General features: G+C 44.4%; 1 protein-coding gene across 1 annotated transcript in view; it reads left to right on the top strand.

Annotated features, from left to right (window-relative positions):
• Window positions 1-20,540, top strand: part of LOC311126940 (ras/Rap GTPase-activating protein SynGAP-like) — a gene marked incomplete at both ends in the record, with an annotated part of 122,244 nt that overhangs the window by 7,635 nt on the left and 94,069 nt on the right. Inside the window, one exon of the mRNA XM_084158657.1 lies at window positions 18,925-19,061. Coding sequence (XP_084014783.1) covers window positions 18,925-19,061 — 137 coding nt within the window. The remainder of the gene's footprint in view (window positions 1-18,924; window positions 19,062-20,540) is intronic.

Here is a 20,540-nt window from a genome sequence, read left to right as displayed (position 1 = left end):
AGATTTATTTTCAGGAGGAAAGCTCCTGTCCTAATGGTTTTCAGAGAGCCTATCTTGCAGTTGTTGCTCTGTTTGGCATTTCAATGTGGAGTTGAGTTGTTCTGGATGAGAGTGGAGATAATGGCAGAACATCCTGATCTCTTTGATCAGAGGCAGAGTCTAACTGGTAGAAATGGACTGCTGAGACAGGAAGGAGTGAGACACCTATGAAACACTTTTAATTGTAGCTTCTTGCTTCAATGCCATGTTTGAACACTCCTTTCCTCCATTAAGATACTACACTGGAATGCACACTCACTTTAACCACAAAACTGGCTTCAGAGTGTCTCAGTTTGTTTGACCTAGCGAGTGGTGAGTGTTCATATTAGCTGGGGGTGAAAAGTTGACTGAGATTGTGTTGACCAAGCAAGCGGGATGTCACAGCGGGATAACCCCTGGTTTGAGATGAAGAACATACCACACAGGGTTATATATACTGAACAAAAATATAAACGCAACATGTAAAGTGTTGGTCCCATGTTTCATGAGCTGAAATAAAAGATCCCAGAAATGTTCCATACGCACAAAAGCTTATTTCTCTGTAATTGTTTGCACAAATTTGTTTACATCCCTGTTAGTAAGCATTTCTCCTTTGTCAAGATAATCCATTCACCTGACAGGTGTGGCATATCAAGAAGCTGATTAAACAGCGTGATCATTACACAGGTGCATCTTGTGCTGGGGACAATAAAAGACCACTCTAAAATGTGCACAACACAATGCCACAGATGTCTCCAGTTTTGAGAGAGTGTGCAATTGGCATGCTGACTGCAGGAATGTCCACCAGAGCTGTTGCCAGAGAATTGAATGTTCAATTCCCTACCATAAGCCGCCTCCAACGTCATTTTAGAGAATTTGGCAGTACATCCAACCGGCCTCAGAACTGCAGACCACGTGTATGGCGTCGTGTGGGCGAGCGGTTTGCTGATGTCACCATTGTGAACAGAGTGCCCCATGGTGGCGGTGGGTTTATAGTATGGGCAGGTATAAGCTATGGACAGCAAACACAATTGCATTTTATCGCTGGCAATTTGAATGCACATATCCTGAGGCCCATGGTCGTGCCTTCCATCTGCCGCCATCACCTCATGTTTCAGCATGATAATGCATGGCCCCATGTCGCAAGGATCTGTACACAATTCCTGGAAGCTGAAAATGTCCCAGTTCTTCCATGGCCTGCATACTCATCAGACGTCACCCATTGAGCATGTTTGGGATGCTCTGGATCTACGTGTACGACAGCGTGTTCCAGTTCCCGCCAATATCCAGCAACTTCGCGCAGCCATTGAAGAGAAGTGGGACAACATTCCACAGGCCACAATTAACAGCCAGATCAACTCTATGCAAAGGAGATGTCACACTGCATGAGGCAAATGGTGGTCACACCAGATATTGACTGGTTTTCTTATCCACGCCCCTACCTTTTTTAAAGGTAAATGTGACAAGAGATGCATATCTGTATTCCACAGTCATGTGAAATCCATAGATTAGGGACTAATTCATTTATTTCAATTGATTGATATACTTATATGAACTGTAACTCAGTAAAATCTTTGAAATTGTTGCAGGTTGCTTTTATATTTTTGTTCAGTATAGTTTCCTTTCTAGGTTAAAGTATAATGGCCTTACCATCATTCCACACTGCCATAGACTATACACAGTCGCTTTCCACTGACATGTGGTGCTGAACTTCGTAATACCGATTCATTCGCTGTCCACTTCAGTGGTGCTGATTGCAGACGTAGAGTTTCAGTGCACTGCAACAGCTTTACTGTCAAAACAAGTTTGGTTTATTTGGTTCTACAATTGACCTTTTTCACATACCACTATGCCAACTAAGGAGAGGGGAGAAATGAGAGAATAAAAAAGAGAGAAAGCATAACTATATATTTGTGCAACTTGATCAAAGGGGAGATAAAGTTAAATGACTCTTATTTTGTAGACCTCGGGCATACAGTGAGGGAAAACAGGATTTGATCCCCTGCTGATTTTGTATGTTTGCCCACTGACAAAGACATGATCAGTCTATCATTTGAATGGTAGGTTTATTTGAACAGTGAGAGACAGAATAACAACAAAACAATCCAGAAAAACGCATGTCAAAAATGTTATCAATTGATTTCAAATCAAATCAAATTTTATTGGCCACATGCGCCGAATACAACAGGTGCAGACATTACAGTGAAATGCTTACTTACAGCCCTTAACCAACAGTGCATTCATTTTTTTACAAAAAAGTAAGTGTTGAGAAAAAAAGTGAGAGACAGAATAACAACAACAAAAATCCAGAAAAACGCATGTCAAAAATGTTATAAATTGATTTGCATTTTAATGAGGGAAATAAGTATTTGACCCCTTCTCAATCAGAAAGATTTCTGGCTCCCAGGTGTCTTTTATACAGGTAACGAGCCGAGATTAGGAGCACACTCTTAAAGGGAGTGCTCCTAATCTCAGTTTGTTACCTGTATAAAAGACACCTGACCACATAAGCAATCAATCAATCAGATTCCAAACTCTCCACCATGGCCAAGACCAAAGAGCTCTCCAAGGATGTCAGGGACAAGATTGTAGACCTACACAAGGCTGGAATGGGCTACAAGACCATCGCTAAGCAGCTTGGTGAGAAGGTGACAACAGTTGGTGTGATTATTCGCAAATGGAAGAAACACAAAATAACTGTCAATCTCCCTCGGCCTGGGGTTCCATGCAAGATCTCACCTCGTGGAGTTGCAATGATCATGAGAACGGCGAGGAATCAGCCCAGAACTACACGGGAGGATCTTGTCAATGATCTCAAGGCAGCTGGGACCATAGTCACCAAGAAAACAATTGGAAACACACTACGTCGTGAAAGACTGAAATCCTGCAGCGCCCGCAAGGTCCCCCTGCTCAAGAAAGCACATATACAGGCCCGTCTGAAGTTTACCAATGAACATCTGAATGATTCAGAGGAGAACTGGGTGAAAGTGTTGTGGTCAGATGAGACCAAAAACGAGCTCTTTGGCATCAACTCATTTCGCCGTGTCTGGAGGAGGAGGAATGCTGCCTATGACCCCAAGAACACCATCCCCACCGTCAAACATGGAGGTGGAAACATTATGCTTTGGTGGTGTTTTTCTGCTAAGGGGACAGGACAACTTCACCGCATCAAAGGGACGATGGACGGGGCCATGTACCGTCAAATCTTGGGTGAGAACCTCCTTCCCTCAGCCAGGGCATTGAAAATGGGTCGTGGATGGGTATTCCAGCATGACAATGACCCAAAACACACGGCCAAGGCAACAAAGGAGTGGCTTAAAAAGAAGCACATTAAGGTCCTGATCCCATAGACAGACCTTAATCCCATAGAAAATCTGTGGAGGGAGCTGAAGGTTCGAGTTGCCAAACGTCAGCCTCGAAACCTTAATGACTTGGAGAAGATCTGCAAAGAGGAGTGGGACAAAATCCCTCCTGAGATGTGTGCAAACCTGGTGGCCAACTACAAGAAATGTCTGACCTTTGCCACCAAGTACTAAGTCATTTTTTGCAGAGGGGTCAAATACTTATTTCCCTCATTAAAATGCAAATCAACATAACAACCTCTCCCTCAACGTGACCAAGACAAAGGAGATGATTGTGAACTACAGGAAAAAAAAGAGGACTGTGCACGCCCCCATTCTCATCGACGGGGCTGTAGTGGAACAGGTTGAGAGCTTCAAGTTCCTTGGTGTCCACATCACCAACGAACTATCATGGTCCAAACACACCAAGACAGTCGTGAAGAGGGCACGACAAAGCCTATTCCCCCTCAGGAGACTGAAAAGATTTGGCATGGGTCCTCAGATCCTCAAAAAATTATACAGCTGCACCATCGAGAGCATCCTAACTGGTTGCATCACCGCCTGGTATGGCAACTGCTTGGCCTCCGACCGCAAGGCACTACAGAGGGTAGTGCGTACGGCCCAGTACATCACTGGGGCCAAGCTTCCTGCCATCCAGGACCTCTATACCAGGCGGTGTCAGAGGAAGGCCCTCAAAATTGTCAAAGACTCCAGCCACCCTAGTCATAGACTGTTCTCTCTGCTACCGCACGGCAAGCGGTACCGGAGTGCCAAGTCTAGGTCCAAAAGACTTCTCAACAGCTTCTACCCCCAAGCCATAAGACTCCTGAACAGCTAATCATGGCTACCCGGACTATTTGCACTGCCCCCCCACCCCATCATTTTACGCTGCTGCTACTCTGTTAATTATTTATGCATAGTCACTTTAACTTTACCCACATGTACATATTACTTCAACTACCTCAACTAGCCGGTGCCCCCGCACATTGACTCTGCACCGGTACCCCCCTGTATATATACCCTCCCTACTGTTATTTTACTTCTGCTCTTTTTTTCTCAACACTTACTTTTTTGTTAAAAAATAAATGCACAGTTGGTTAAGGGCTGTAAGTAAGCATTTCACTGTAATGTCTGCACCTGTTGTATTCGGTGCATGTGGCCAATAAAATTTGATTTGATTTGATTTGAAATCAATTGATAACATTTTTGACATGCGTTTTTCTGGATTTCTTTGTTGTTATTCTGTCTCTCACTGTTCAAATAAACCTACCATTAAAATTATAGACTGATCATGTCTTTGTCAGTGGGCAAACGTACAAAATCAGCAGGGGATCAAATACTTTTTTCCCTCACTGTACATGAGGCACAAGGGACTTTAACAATGATAAAAAATAGCTTATTTACCTGTTTGAAGTCACAGTCATGGTGACCAGATACATATCTGAGTGATGTTTTAAGGGGGAATATACAATTGAGATCAGTCATCCAAGTCACTAAAGTTTTTTGAATGGAAAATAATGTTTGTTGTTGAATGAAACAGAGGGAGACTACTTTATGGAGTAAAAAGGTCTGTATTTGGTATGCATTTGATCGCTACAGATACACAAGTTCATCTTGTCTGCTCAAGTCCCCTTTCTTGTCCTTCTGTATGGCTACTGTCACTCAGACAGCAAATGTGCCATGACATAACCACTGATACCATGATGACACAGGAAGTTGTATAACTGTTTGTGTCGTTTGAGTGATCTGATTGGTTCAGTCAGGGGAAGGGGTTGTGTAAGGTAATTGGGGTGATGATGATGTCATTGCTCCCTCTGAATTTAGGAACATTTGAACATACGGCAGAGAGGAGAAAGATGAGGAGAATACACAAAAAGAGAAAAAGCTGACTTAGATAATGAATGAAGGTATTGCAGTGTTTATAACTGAAACAGACAGTTCACAGACATAGAGTGGTCTTGGACGCCCAAGTACAATTTTACTGTATTTTGTTTTAGTGTAACAAGGGATGAGATAACATGCGGTAACATGCACAGACAAGTCTAAGCGAGTCTGGGACTCAGTTAGCGTTTGTCTTACCATCTCATCCCTTACACTTCTCATTTAAAACCTAATTCAAAGTAATGATATTAATAAATTGCATCTGGCAGTAGGGGCTGTTCTGTTCTGGTAGCCTGCTGCTAGTAGATCCGTTTTTTGCCATGAAAGGCATATGTCCATTCATGTTAGTGTGTTAGTGTGTGCACTGTAGAAAACCCTGAGTTGAGCTCTGTGCTGTTGCTTAATTCAGAGGTTTTCAAACTAGGGTCCGCAGAGGTACTGCAGGGGGTCCGTGATTTTGTAAAATATATTTATTTGGGAAAATACTTTTGGGGATTTTGTTATGTGAAAAATAATATTTTTGTGAATTTTTACTAGCTGCAACAGAATACCATCGTGTATACCATTTTTATGTTTCTGCGTCCAGTATGAAGGAAGTGCAATGACTGGAAGTCTACAAGAACAGTTAGCATGCTAGCTGTTCCTGTTCATCCGACTCTGGGGAAGTAGATAAAGGGCTTCATTGCCAAAATCTCTAACTATCCCTTTAATATGGAGGAAATTACAGTCATTGGAGCTAATTACAGGAGTTTTTTTGTATAGAAAATTCTTAGGCGGGCCGTCTAAGTGGTAATTTTCTGGATAGAAAAACAGTTTCAGTGTCAACTTAAATGACCAAAACCAGATAGAAAGTGTGCAGAAAAGATATTGAACTATATACCTGAGTGGACAAAACATTAGGAACACTTTCCTAATATTGAGTTGCACCCCCTTTTGCCCTCAGAACAGTCTTAATTCGTCGGGGCATGGACTATACAAGGTGTCGAAAAGCGTTCCACAGGGATGCTGGCCCATGTTGCTTCCCACAGTTGTGTGAAGTTGACTGGATGTCCTTTGGGTGGTGGGCCATTCTTGATACACAGGGGAATAACGGTGCACCTGGCACCTACTACCATACCCCGTTCAAAGGCACTTAAATCTTTTGTCTTGCCCATTCACCCTCTGAATTGCACACATACACAATCTGTGTCCCAATTGTCTCAAGGCTTAAAAATCCTTCTTTAACTTGTCTCCTCCCCTTCATCTATGCTGATTGAAGTGGATTTAACAGGTGACATCAATAAGGGATCATAGCTTTCACCTGGATTCATCTGGTCAGTCTACAGTATGTCAAGGAAAGACCACACTCACTGTATATTATTTTAATAATACCATCTTTGAGAACTAACAATCAAATAAACAGAGAATCTAAAATTCCAAAAACCGAGCATTCAAGGCACATGCCCATTGATTTTGTTGTAATGTTTGAGCAGAGGAACAAAGCATTATCAATGGCAAAATGAATAGAATTGCAGGACATTTGATTTAAAACTGCAAAATTGTCTCTCATCTCCATGCCAAACTGTCTAGAATTGCTGAAAACTATCTAAAGTGCAACATTTTCTCTCAGAAATCACACACACAAACACCCACACACACTCACACATGCAAACACGCACACGCACACACGATCTTGGGCAGCAAATAGCCTAGTTAGAAAGGTGGACTAGTGACCAAAAAGATGCTGGTTTAAATTCCAGCCCGGGCAATAAAGATTTGGGAGGGCTTCTGGTCTGATCTTAGGCACCAGTTTCTGACATTGTTAGATTTTTTCCCCGTATTATTCGTGTCCCTGCATCCCTTCGAGGCTTTAGAGACAGCAGTACCTGTACTGTGCCTGAAATCTCACCCCAGCTGAGATGTGTGACATTTCGAGAAGTGCTTGTAAAGAGAAGTGTAAAGAATTATCCTATTAACAACACTGACAAATGATTTATATATATATACACTGAGTGTACAAAACATTAGGTACACCTGCTCTTTACATGTCATAGACTGACCAGGTGAATCCAGCTGAAAGCTATGATCCCTTACTGATGTCACTTGTTAAATCCACTTCAGTCAGTGTAGACGAAGGGGAGGAGACGGGTTAAAGAAAGATTTTTAAGCCTTGAGACAATTGAGACACGGATTGTGTAAGTGTGCCATTCAGAGGTTGAATGGGAAAGACAAAAGATTTAAGTGCCTTTGAATGGGGTATGGTAGTAGGTGCCAGGCGCACCGGTTTGAGTGTGTCAAGAACTGCAACGCTGCTGGGTTTTTCACGCTCAATAGTTTCCCTTGTGTATCAAGAATGGTCCACCAACAAAAGGACATCCAGCCAACTTGACACAACTGTGGGAAGAATTGGATTCAACAGCATCCTTGTAGAACGCTTTCGACACCTTGTATAGTCCATGCCCGACGAATTGAAGCTGTTCTGAGGGCAAAAGGGGGTGCAACTCAAGTCCACTGGATAAAAGCATCTGCTAAATGGCTTATATTATTATTATTATTATTATTCATACATTATTCATACATTATATTAATAAATGTTAATAAATAAAACATTTGAACTACTTGTTTACTGTTATATTTACGTTGGTAACCAGTTTATAATAGCAGTAAGTTACCTCCAGGGTTTGTGGTATATGGCCAATATACCACGGCTAAGGGCTGTATCCAGGCACTCTGCATTGCGTCGTACATAAAACAGCCCTTAGCTGTGGTATATTGGCCATATACCAAACCCCCTCTGGCCTTATTGATTAACTCTACACCGTTGGGTTTCAAAATAAGCCAAAAGAGGCACAAACATACAGTCAGGTCCAAAATTATTGGCCCCTTGATAAAGATGAGCAAAAAATACTATATAAAATAAATAACACAAATACTGATTTATATTGTATGCTCAAAGAAATGTGAAAATTATATTATTTTATACTAATACATTTGTTCAGAAAAATAGATTTTGTTTAACAAGAAATAGATATTAATCTAAAAAGGATAGGGGTCAGAAGTATTGGCACCTCTGTTCTAAATACCTTTCAATACCTCACCTTGCGAGGATAACGGCACTGAGCCTTTTTCTAAAATGTTTTATAAAATTGGAGAGTACATTGCGAGGGATCTTAGACCATCCTCCATACAGAATCCTTCCAGTTCCTTGATATCCTTCGTCTGTGCTTATTGACTGCCCTCTGTAATTTAAACCACAGGTTTTCAATGGGGTTCAACTCCAGAGACTGAGATGGTCATTGCAAAATGTTGATTTTGTGGTCAATTAACCAGTTATTTGTGGATTTTGATGTGTGCTTGGAGTTATTGTCTTGCTGGAAGATCCACTTGTGGCCAAGTTTCAGCCACCTGGCAGAGGCAACTAGGTTTTTGGCTAAAATGACCTGGTACTGGTTAAAGTTCATGATGCAGTTGACCTTGCCCCATAACATCAAAGATCCTCCACTGGTGTGCGTGGCCAAATATCTATATTTTCATGTCATCTGACCAAAACACTGGAGCCAATCCAAGTGCCAATGCCGTTTAGCAAACTCCAGGCATTTACATTTGTTGGATGACTTGAAAATAGAGCTCTTTGGCCATGCACACCAGTGGTGGGTTTGGTGTCGAAATAAGGATGCATTGGCAGAAAAGAACCCCATACCTACTGTAAAATATGGTGGTGGATCTTTGATGTTATGGGCTATTTTGCTTCCACTGGTCCTTGGGCCCTTGTTAAGGTCAACGGCATCATGAACTTCATGCAGTACCAGGACATTTCAGCCAAAAACATGGTTGCCTCTGCCGGGAGGTTGAAACTTGGCCGCAAGTGGATATTCCAGCAAGTGGATCTTTCAGCAAGACAATAACCCCAAGCACACATCAAAATCCATGGTTAATTGACCACAAAATCAACATTTTGCAATGACCATCTCAGTCTCTGGACATGACCCCCACTGAAAACCTGTGGTTTGAATTGAAGAGAACAGTCCATAAGCGCAGATGAAGGATATCAAGGATCTGGAAAGATTCTGTTTGGAGGAATGGTCTGAGATTCCTCCCATTGTGTTCGCACATTCTCATAAAACATTTTTGAAAAAGACAGTGCAGTTATCCTCGCAAGGTGAGGTATTGAAAGGTATTGAAAACAGGGGTGTCAATAATTTGAACCCTAACTTTTTGAGATTGTTTTTTTATTTCTTGTTAAACAAAACATATTTCTCTGAGCAATTGTATTAGTATAAAATAATATAATTTCCCTTTCCAGTATTCCAGTAATTATTTATTTTATGCAGAAATGTTTGCTCATCTTTATCAAGGGTGTCAATCATTTCAGACCCCACTGAACATGACAGACATCTTGGTGATGAAGTGAAGGCAGAAAACCCATAACTGAATTTCATTTAGATGGTCTCTGTTGATTCCTACTCATACATCATTGCGTTGAAGGAGGTAAAACAGTGCCATGAAATACCCCAGATACCTCTGATCCCAGACACCTCTTGCTTTTTCTCAATCAGAAGGTTCTTTCATTATCCCACCCAGGGCAAGGGCCTCCCAGTCACTCGTCTGTCTCCCCGTCACCAGTCTGTCTGTCAGACGAGATGAGTTAAGGTGTGTAGGAGTTTGACAGATTGCCATTTGGGTAATATAACAATGACACAGTTCTTAGTCTATCTCTGGATTGAGGACAGATCACTATAATTATTATTTATCTCTGAGGACCAAAGGCTTGACCTGCTTTCTCTCAATGGAGCACCCCCCACATGGTGACATGAGACGGGATATACAAACAGAGAGAGAGAGAGAGAGAGAGAGAGAGAGAGAGAGAGAGAGAGAAAGAAAGAGAGTGTGAGAGAGAGAGACAGAGAGAGAAAGAGGGAGAGAGAGAGAGAGAGAGAGAGAGAGAGAGAGAGAGAGAGAGAGAGAGAGAGAGAGAGAGAGAGAGAGAGAGAGAGAGAGAGAGAGAGAGAGACGGGAGAACACAACATGATAGATGATAGACGTGTGCAAATAAATACAGCAACATTGTTACCTGTGAATGTGGATCACTGTGGTTTTGCATTCACAGTAATTCACACACACTCACACGTGCACGCGCACACACACGCACACACACACACACACACACACACACACACACACACACACACACACACACACACAGTCTCATTCATTTATATTTTCTCTATACTCAGCACATTGAATATCACCTTCACACCGCAGATAGGTTGACAGGGCAGAACAGCACATCACAATGAAGGGTTAGCAGACAAAGCAATCCTGCATCTCATTTCCTATAGATGTTATTCAAGCCGTAAGTAAAGAGAGTTTTGTAGCACATCTTGGGGGATTGCTGTGTAGCCCCGTGGAATAGTCAAGTGAAGGGAAAGGGGAGACTGATACTGTACACTCTAGCGCTAATAAGCCAACCCAACTCTTTTACTGGCAGTGCAGTCATTCCACCCTACTGCTCTAGCATCCTGGAGGAGGGATGGGAATGGAGAGAGAGAGAGCGAGAGAGAGAGAGAGAGAGATAGAGAGAGAGAGAGAGAGAGAGAGAGAGAGAGATGTGTGGCAGATAGTGAGAGAGACGGTGGTAAAGAGAGGGAGGGAGAAGAGCATGAGAGAAGTGAAAGAGAGACGGGTAGAGTGAGAGAAGGGAGACTGTAGGAGATGAATGTGTGAGAGAAAGTGAGGAAGAGAGTGAGAGAGTGAGAGAGAGAGTGAGAGAGCGCAAGAGAGAGAGAGAGAATGAGAGGGAGCGAGAGCGAGAGAGAGAGAGTAAGAGGGAGAGAGAGAGAGAGAGAGCGCGCGAGAGAGAGAGAGAGGAATGGGCTGTGGGAGTGGGGGACTGAGAGACAGATGGGTAGAAGGGAGAGGGGAGCGATAGATGGTGGGGAGATGGAGGGAGGCTGCCAGGGAGTTTGTGGGAAAGTTTAATTTAATTTTGATTCATAGTAGGATGATCGGAACATTGATTTCACCTTAAAATTTTATAATTAGATTTATTACCACCATATATTCAAGCAGACGGCTTGGTTATAAATATATAGATCTTGTTTCCTTATCTTATGGGGTCTTACAGTAACAGTATTGAACATATTGGACTGTGATATCTCTTGATGTATTTTACACAGCCGTATAAGGATTCATTTACCCACATACAGTATTGCTCACCACCAACTTATGTCTATAGTGTGTAGATAGATAGATGGACAGAAACGATGTGCGCGTGCGCGTCAGAGAGAGAGAGAGAGAGAGAGAGAGAGAGAGAGAGAGAGAGAGTGAGGGAGGGAGGAACAAGTCAGTTTTTCATGGATGGCTGGGTTGCTATGGGAACAAGATGTGGGCTCCCTTTTCCCCTCTCTCATCACTTCATTTATCTCTCTCCTTCTTCTCAGCATCCCCAGTTCTTCACCTCTCTTCTCTTCCTATCCCCAGCTCATCTCATCACTTACCTCCTCTCCCCCTTCTTTCTATCTCTCCTATCATCCATCCATCCTTCCCTCCTCCCACTCATTTTCTCCCGGTCTACTTCTCTTTCCCCCTGTCCATCTCGTTCCCTGCTGTCACCCCTCTTCTACTGTTCTCCCTCTCAATCGTTCCCTTTCCCTCCATCTCTTCCTCACTTTCTCCTTGTCTCTGATCATCTGTATCTTTAACACTCACTTATATTCTATTCTTTTCTCGGTTGTCATGGCAATAGGCTGGGGGCGTGAGGGAGAGAGCGCGAGCGAGCGAGAGTGGGTGTTTCGGAAGTGACATCTCTTGGGCAGTAACCTTGTTTCCTGTGTATGGAGTTGGGGGCGGATTCACACGTAAAGTGCAGCAACAGTGACGCCGTGTGGACGAATTGGTGGTAGTGGGGAGCCCTGCTGTGCCAGACAAGGGCTGAGTGAATGATCTGATAGGTGAGAATACACACAGACAGACACACACACACACACACACACAGACAGACACACACACACACAGGACTGTGTGGTGTCAGAGTAGTGCGGACCTCTGTGTTCACCTCTTTCTTGTGGCCCATTGTGACACATCCCTGACATTTCACGTCTCTCATGACACTGATGGTCATGTACTAAATGCCCTGAATCATTGCCAATTAAAGAACTCCATTGCAGGCCAGTGTATTTTTTCAGAAATACATCCAATCTGGGCAATAAATTCATAAAGCATTCATAGAATATGGAATGGTAGGATACTCCTATTGATTCTGAATGGTTTGATATAGATGCTACGTGGGCACCAAGTAACGTATAAAATGTTGTATATACAGTACATTGTGCTTCTTTGCCTCGAAAGTAACCAACAAGGCCACGCTGGCGTTGGTACGTTACCCGCCCCGGGCGGCCTGAGGATATTGCATGTTTATTTTTAGCGCTGTTTTAGAGCTCAGTGATGTGTATAAATCAACATTACCCCTGTTGGGTTCAGTAATGACAACGTTGAGTAAAGCTGACCAGTTATCCGACGGCTGCTCGGCTCCTTGGCAAAGTGCAAAGGAAAGCAGAAAATAATGGTGTTACGTGCCCACAGAGAGAGACCTCAGCACATTCTGAGAGCGTTAAAAAGAGAACGTGAATATAGTGTGTTTTATATATATACACCTAGAGTGGACCACACCAACCGCACACACCATACCCTACACACGTTTTAGCTTCTACTCATTGAAATTCCCTCCAAGGTTGGTGCGGTCCTTCAAGGTTGGAGGCATGAAGGTGGAGGTACAGATTGTAGCTGGAGCACATATTGTGGGAATTAATCACTGATATTCCCAGTGGATCCACAACATTGTGACTTTCATTAGGTATGCTGCTGTAGGTCTATAAGGTTTAGTGGCAAAGGCTTTCTCTCTCCTTGTCCAATGTGTCTCTGAAAGAGGGGAACTAGTGTCACACTCTTATGTTTTGATTCCTGGGCCTTGGAATTTAGGCTATATGTTGTCTGCAATGATGATGATGATGATTAAGATTAAGATGATCATAATGATGATTAAATTGATATAGTAGTCTCAATATTCTAAACTTTTCCGCCACCAGCTCTTTCTACTTTCCACATTAAAACGTTGACATTTTGAATGTAGAAAGTAACACTTCAACTGCTAAACAGGTAAAAAAGGAGGTACAGCATTCTAGCTGCAGGACAGGATAATATAGTCTGTAAATCTTTCTCCATGCCATTCTCATTGATGATAAAGAAATATAAAGATCCCTCCATGCCCTGGCCTATATTCATGGCCTTGATTTTTGTATTTGGTCAAATTCTTAATGATATGTGAGTGTATCTGAAAGTCCCTAGGGGGCTCAGTCACAATAGCCACTGTGACTGTGAGTCCATGAGTGAAAAGTGACTTAGAGGTTGAAATCAGGGTTATGTAATCTCTCTTCATATCGTACAGTGAATCATACCTTGGATTCTACCACTGTGATCCCCTTAATAAGCTTTGCTTGTTTAGCAACACATTTATATTTCAAGAGCAGCTTTATTCATAATTAAACTTGAATATAAAACATAAACTCAGCTGTATTCGCTACAATTAGACAGATTGCCTTTTGTGCTTGCCTTCCTGCTTGGGGGGGGGGGATACAAGCATTGTGAATACAGTGAATATTTGAGAAAGCTTACATTTTAAAATGAAGGTTGTTTGGCTGAAGTAGGCCTATTTTCAGGGTCGGAGTGGCTCTGTTTTTGGCATAGTGTCAAATGGACAGCATGGCCCGCTGCTGTGAGTGTGCCGACTGTGCCGTGTCTCAGCCGAGTCTGGGCCTGCTATATCATTCAACCTGCAAGGGCTTTTCCTTTCTCAAACATGGGGAAATACGCAAAGGGTTAAAGTGTGCTGTCTGGAAAGTGAAAAGGTGTAAGTAGACAGCCGTTGTTTGTACCATCTACAAGATGTATGGGTAAGGTTTAAATAAAGTGTGTTAGAGTGTTGACAGTGGGACTTGTACAATCTGCAGATATGAAGTATGTGAATTGTGAAAACAGTCTTGGTGTGAGGAGTGGGGATTGTCACTTTGGCTAACCACTCATTGAGGGCTTGTTTCCGGCCGGTCTGTGAATTCACAACACAAGGCTGTCTGGAGTGAGAATAGCCTCGATATGTTTGCTTCACGTTCTGGTTGAAATGTAAAAATGAGGCAAAGGGAAGGGATATCAAAAATGTTTTGATGAAAACATTAACATAGCCCCTGACATAACCTAGAGGGAAAAGACAAAGAAATATGAAAGGTGGGGAACATGGAAAGAGACTGGAGGAAAGATGAATAGGAAGGTCAATACGAGAAAGACACATGAAGCGAGGGAGACATATGAGAGAGGGAGAAGCAGAGGGATGGGCAGAGTGAGTTGGAGTGGTAGAGAGACACACTAGGAAGTGGAGACTATGAAAGACAGTGAAAAAGACAAATAGTCTTACCCTGGTTATTTCTGAGTGACCTAGCATCATGCTGACTGAAGCCAGAGCTTGGCTAATTGACTCCAGCAGTTGTAGTGGATCACAAAGCTTATTTTGCTCTGTTTCATGCCACGGCCCTTCTGCTTCAGGACCCAGGGTCTGTCTGAAGAGCTGCCTGTCTGTTACGGCCGTCTGGTCAGAGGGGGACCCTGGGGACGAACAAAGGCGTGTCCAGGGCAGAGGGATTACGGAACTGATGGAATTAGCGATGGAGCGAAGAAATTGTCATTTAGCATAGGGTTTTCCTAACTTTTGGGGGCCGGGGACCCCTTTTGTGATAGCAAATTCATCAGGGAACGCCTCATAACCATAACACAACTCCAGGTGCGATAAAAAATAGCATACAAGGAGGAGTTTTACTATGACGTCTGCAGTGCATGGCTGGACGAACCAAGTCTCGGCCCCAGGGAAATACAATTTAAAAGACCTGCCTCTTGGCATCGGAGAGATTATTTTGAGTTTTCAGGCAAATTTCATGCAATTCTACACATTTTTCCATAGGCAGAGAGAAAACTTTTAAAGATTAAATTAAAGTACATTTATGTTCAAAACAAAGAAGTATTGAGTTGAAAATGAATAATTGGTGGATATCTGTCATGTTGTATAATGATTTGAAAACAGGCGCAGGAATACGTATTAGGGTTTTTTATTACTCCACCCAACACAAGGTACATCATGAAAAAACGACAGGGAAGAAGCCCAAAACAAACACCAGCAGCACCCACTCCCCCGGCCGGTCCTGACAGCAACAGTAACCTGCCCACTTCCTGATTGACCCTCTCCTCCTGCCCATTAGCTTGAGTACGGTACCCGGAGGTGAGACTGACCGTGACCCCCAGGCGTTCCATGAACGCTTTCCATACGTATGAGGTGAACTGAGGACCACGGTCTGACACAACATCCTCCGGGATCCTGTAGTGCCGGAAGACGTGAGTTAAAAGAGCCTCCTCGGTTTGCATGGCCGACGGGAGCCCAGGCAGAGGAAGGAGGCGACAAGCTTTGCAAAACCGGTCCACAACGACGAGAACAGTGGTGTTCCCCTGGGAGGGGGGAAGGTCAACAGAGAGGTGACACCAGGGTCGTTGTGGAACTGGCAGGGAAAGGAGCTTTCCATAAGGGAGGTGTCTGGGTGTCTTAGACTGGGCACAGATGGAGCAGGAAGAGACGTAAACCCGGACGTCCCTAGCCAAGGTGGGCCACCAGTACTTCTCAGTCAGGCAGGCGATGGTACGGGCTATCCCAGGATGACCCGACACAGGCGGCGTGTGCGCCCAGGAAAGGAGGCTGTCCACACACCCATGGGCACATAGGCGCGGTTCTCCGGGCACTGTGCAGGTGCGGGTTCCATACGCAGGGCCTGCCGTATGTCAGCGTTTACGTCCCACACCACTGCCGCAATGATATGGAACGGAGGGATGATGGGGGTCTCCTCTCCCTGCCTCTTCTCTGCGTCATAGAGGCGAGACAGGGCGTCCGCCTTTACGTTCCTCGAGCCTGGCCTATAGGAAAGCGTGAATTGGAACCTGGCGAAGAATAGAGCCCACCTGGCCTGTCTCGGGTTTAGCCTCTTTGCTACCCTGATGTACTCCAGGTTGCGGTGGTCCGTCCACACCAGGAAAGGGTGTTGGACCAGGAAAGGTTGTTTGGACCCCTCCAGCCAGTGGCTCCATGCCTTCAGAGCATTCTTGACCGCCAAGAGTTCCCGGTCCCCTACATCGTAGTTCCTCTGGGCAGGGCTCAGCTGCTTGGAGTAGAAGGCGCAGGGCTGCAGTTTTGGAGGGGTTCCAGTGCACTGGGACAGCACTGCCCTGACTCCTACTTCGGAGGCATCCACCTCGACGATGAAGCGAGTGAGGGGTCGGGATGTGCCAGCACGGGAGCAGTGGTGAAGCGTGCCTTCAGCGTCTCGAACGCCCTCTCCGCCTCCGCCATCCAATTAAGCCGCTGGGGACATCCTCTCAACAGGGAGGTAAGATGCGTGACCACCATGCTGAAGCCCCGGATGAACCTCCGGAAATAGTTGGCAAACCCCAGTAATCGCTGGACTACTTTCACGGAGTTGGGGATGGGCCATGACCTTTCCACCGTAGTGGTGTTGACAGACATCGCTAGACACTCCTGCGACCAACCCAGCAGTATCCTCTTGGAACAGGAAATAACAGGGTTATGCCAACTCAACCAGGGGAGACCTAAAACAACGGGGTGCGTGGGGGTGTCTATAATCAAAAAGGTGATCTGTTCTAAATGATTGTCATGGGTCAGCAGAGAAACGGGAACAGTGATGTGATGTACGAGCCCTGTCCCTATTGGACGATTATCCAGGGCTCGAACTGGAATGGGTGACTGTAGGGGAACCAAAGGAATGTGTAATGCAGTGGCCAGTGCGCTATCTAAAAGATTCCCGGAAGCTCCGGCAATCAATCAGAGCTAACGGGAGTAAGGGGCTAGGGTATTCAGGGAATTTAATGGAAAAACACACTGGTTGAGTTGACAGAAAAGGAGAGGAGATCTTGCATCTTCCCTGTGTTGGAGCAGGGGAATTTCCTGGCTTGTCACCTCCTCGCCTATTAGTGGATAGAGGGCAGGTCGGGGAGAAATTACCCCTTTCTCCACCATAGGAGCAGAGGCCCAGATTTCTCCTTCTCCTACGCTCTGCAAACATGCAGAGCCCACCTCCATCGGCTCTGGCCACGGAGCAGGTGTAGCCATGGGCTCCGGATTCCGTGCAGGTATTCGTTGGGACAGACAGTGGCACTCCAGTCCAGGGCCCTGCCGGTCAGTGCCGAGATGACTGTGGCAACCCTGTCTCTCCCGGAGACAGCCTTGGCGTAGCGAGTGAGGTACAGGTCGCAATGCAGAAGTAATCCCTTGCATCTCGCTGGTGCGCCGTCAAAGCGCTCCCGGAGGGACAGGAGTATTCCGCGGACCGGCTCAGGTGGGACGGATGCAGGTAGTGGTGGTGTGTGGGCTGGTGCCGGAACCGGTGCTGAAGACTGGAGGGACTGCACTTTCCCCTCCAACCGCAGGATGGTTGCCAGCACACTGTCCATGGCGCTGCCGAGTCTGGAGAAACAGTCCTCGTGATGCTGGACTATCTCTACAATGGTCGCCAGCTCAGGTTTTCCCGCTGTCTCCATTATTATTGGTTGATTATTCTGTCACGTTGTATAATGATTTGAAGACAGGCACAGGAATACGTATTCGTTTTTTTTATTACTCCACCCAACACAATGTACATCATGAAAAACGATGGGGACGAAGCCCAAAACAAACATGGATATATATAACACTGGGATGTAACCCAAACAAAAGAGCGAGGTGTAAACCTCCAAACAAATACACGGGACGAGACCCGTAATAACAAGAGCACAATACACGGTACTCACGAGACCAACGGACATGGGACAATAATCGACAAGGACAATGGGGAACAGAAGGCACATCTATACACATACTAATCAGGGGGAATGGGAACCAGGTGTGCGTAATGAGACAAGACAGTCCGGGGTTGGTGGTAAGGAACAAGGTCAGTGACGCCTAGAAGGCCGGAGCTGGTGAACGGAATGAGCAGCAGTACCGGGGGATCCGTGGCAATATCCCTGTGAGCCTCCCAGGCCTCGTTGCCCATGGTTAATAAGAACCTATATTGTAGATTCATAATAATAATATTGTATTAGACCCTCTAAACGAATCCCTTGGCCAAAATGTGTTTAATCTGTTATTGTTAGCAATATTCATGAAAAATATTGTATTAAATATTTATTTTATACATATTTAGAGATCTGGCCACGGACCCCTGATTTAGCAGATCCTTTTATCCAACCCTTTTATAAACATTTTAGGCTATGGTTACAAATCGTAATGATTAAACTCTGTAGAAAGTGTGTTTCATTTTCTCTGAATGATTGCATTAATTGGCAAGTTATTTACTGCGTAATGGACCAGTCCTAGATGAATCTGTCCACTTCTTTCATTGAGCATTGTTGTTATGTGTGAAATGTGGACAAATGTGAAGAAGTCACATTGCATTTTCAGTGCTTTGGATTGAACTGATGCAGACATACCAGCTAGCAAACATATAAACAAGTTAACATCAACCATCTGACGACGAGCATGTCCTGGCATATCCTCCACCATCCAGTCACCCTAACTGACCCCTCTCCCCTCTCTCTGTCCCTCTCCCCCGTTCTCTCTCCTCTCCAGATGCGAGGTGTGCCGTCCCCCCCTCCTATCGCCCCCATGCCCGTTCCTTTGCCGCTCCCTCCTACGACCGACCCGACTGGAACCCCCGTCTCTGTGTGATCTCCGGAAATCAGCTCTACATGTTGGACCAGGAGGAGGTACTTACCTACTGCTGCACACACTATAGAAATACAATTCCACCCATCACCCACCCATTGACTTGAAAGTGGATTACCGTTCTAGGAATTATATTTCTATGGCTCACATTGCTGTATCATACTGTATTAGACTGGTTTGTTTGACATGACATGAGTGTCTACAACACTGTCATCATCATGGGGTCCTAGTATCTGATATGAAATGCCATGATAGTTTCTATAGCAACGAGGTTTAATAAAAAATGACACAATCTAAAAAGGATATCACCACAATTGACCCTTTAGGCATGTAACTTTATTTGACATGACCTGACATTACATGGTATTATGAGTACATTACACTGTCAATAAACATTGTCACTGTTATAATTCCCTGAGGTTTTCCTGACCCCATGACCTGACTAGGAAAACCTCTGGGTCAGGGTCCTAGTTATAACACAGTATCTCATGTACATGTTGAACCTGAAGGAGGCCAGTGTTCATATTATACACTAAAGACAGGTGTCCTGGGCCACTGTCGCCTAAGGCTTGCTTATGGGAAGTCCAGTCTTGCAGCTACTGTTATCTTAGAATTGTATGACAAACAACTTTGGCACCAGTACGCCTCTATACAAGTAGGTCAAGTCTGGCTAAGATGGGCATGTTAGACCAGGGCCCATAGCCTAGCAGTTAAGAGCGTTCGGGCCAGTAACTGAAAGGTCACTGGTTCGAATCCCCAAGCCGACAAGGTGGACAAATCTGCTGTTCTGCCTTTGAGCAAAGCAGTTAACCCCCAACAACAACTGCTACCTGGGTGCCGATGGCGTCGATTAAGGAAGCCCCCTGCACCTCTCTGATCAGAGGGGTTGGGTCAAATGCAGAAGACACATTTCAGTTGAATGTATTCAGTTGTATAACTCACTAGGTATCCCCTTTCCCATCTGAGTGCTGATCTAGGATCAGTTTACCTTTTAGATCATAACAGACATAACACGATTACATGGCCAGGTGGACCTGTTTCTAGATCAGCACTCCTACTCTGAGACGCTTTAGGAATACGGTACTCTTTCAACCTGACTGTTTATTGCTAATTCTGAGTTCATATTTGACCAAAAACCAACCTTAGATGACTTACTATATCATACCAAGTAGTTTCAGCCTGCTAGCTAAGACCAGAAGGGGGTACTATTCCTTCCCTTTTGTACCTGTCTCGCCTTTGGACAGGTCTCCTTTTAAATGTAGACCTTGTAGACAGATTTAGACAGATTTACACATTTATATCCAATAAATGAATCCTAAAACACAATTAAAACACATAGAGGTTATACTTACACACTTAAAGTCTATTACACTACAATAACAGAGTTCATAGTACATTTGATTGAGAGTAACAGGCTATTAAAGATGATGTAATGATGTAATGGAGTACAGTAGCGGTACTTGCAGGATAGCTAGCTGCCAATATCTTTCCTTCTCGTCACTCAGAAGCAGGATAAAGAA

The sequence above is a fragment of the Coregonus lavaretus genome (genome assembly GCF_964263955.1).
Source record: "Coregonus lavaretus genome assembly, chromosome: 3".
Taxonomy (NCBI): Eukaryota; Metazoa; Chordata; class Actinopteri; order Salmoniformes; family Salmonidae; genus Coregonus; species Coregonus lavaretus.
This window is presented reverse-complemented; position numbering and strand designations above follow the sequence as displayed.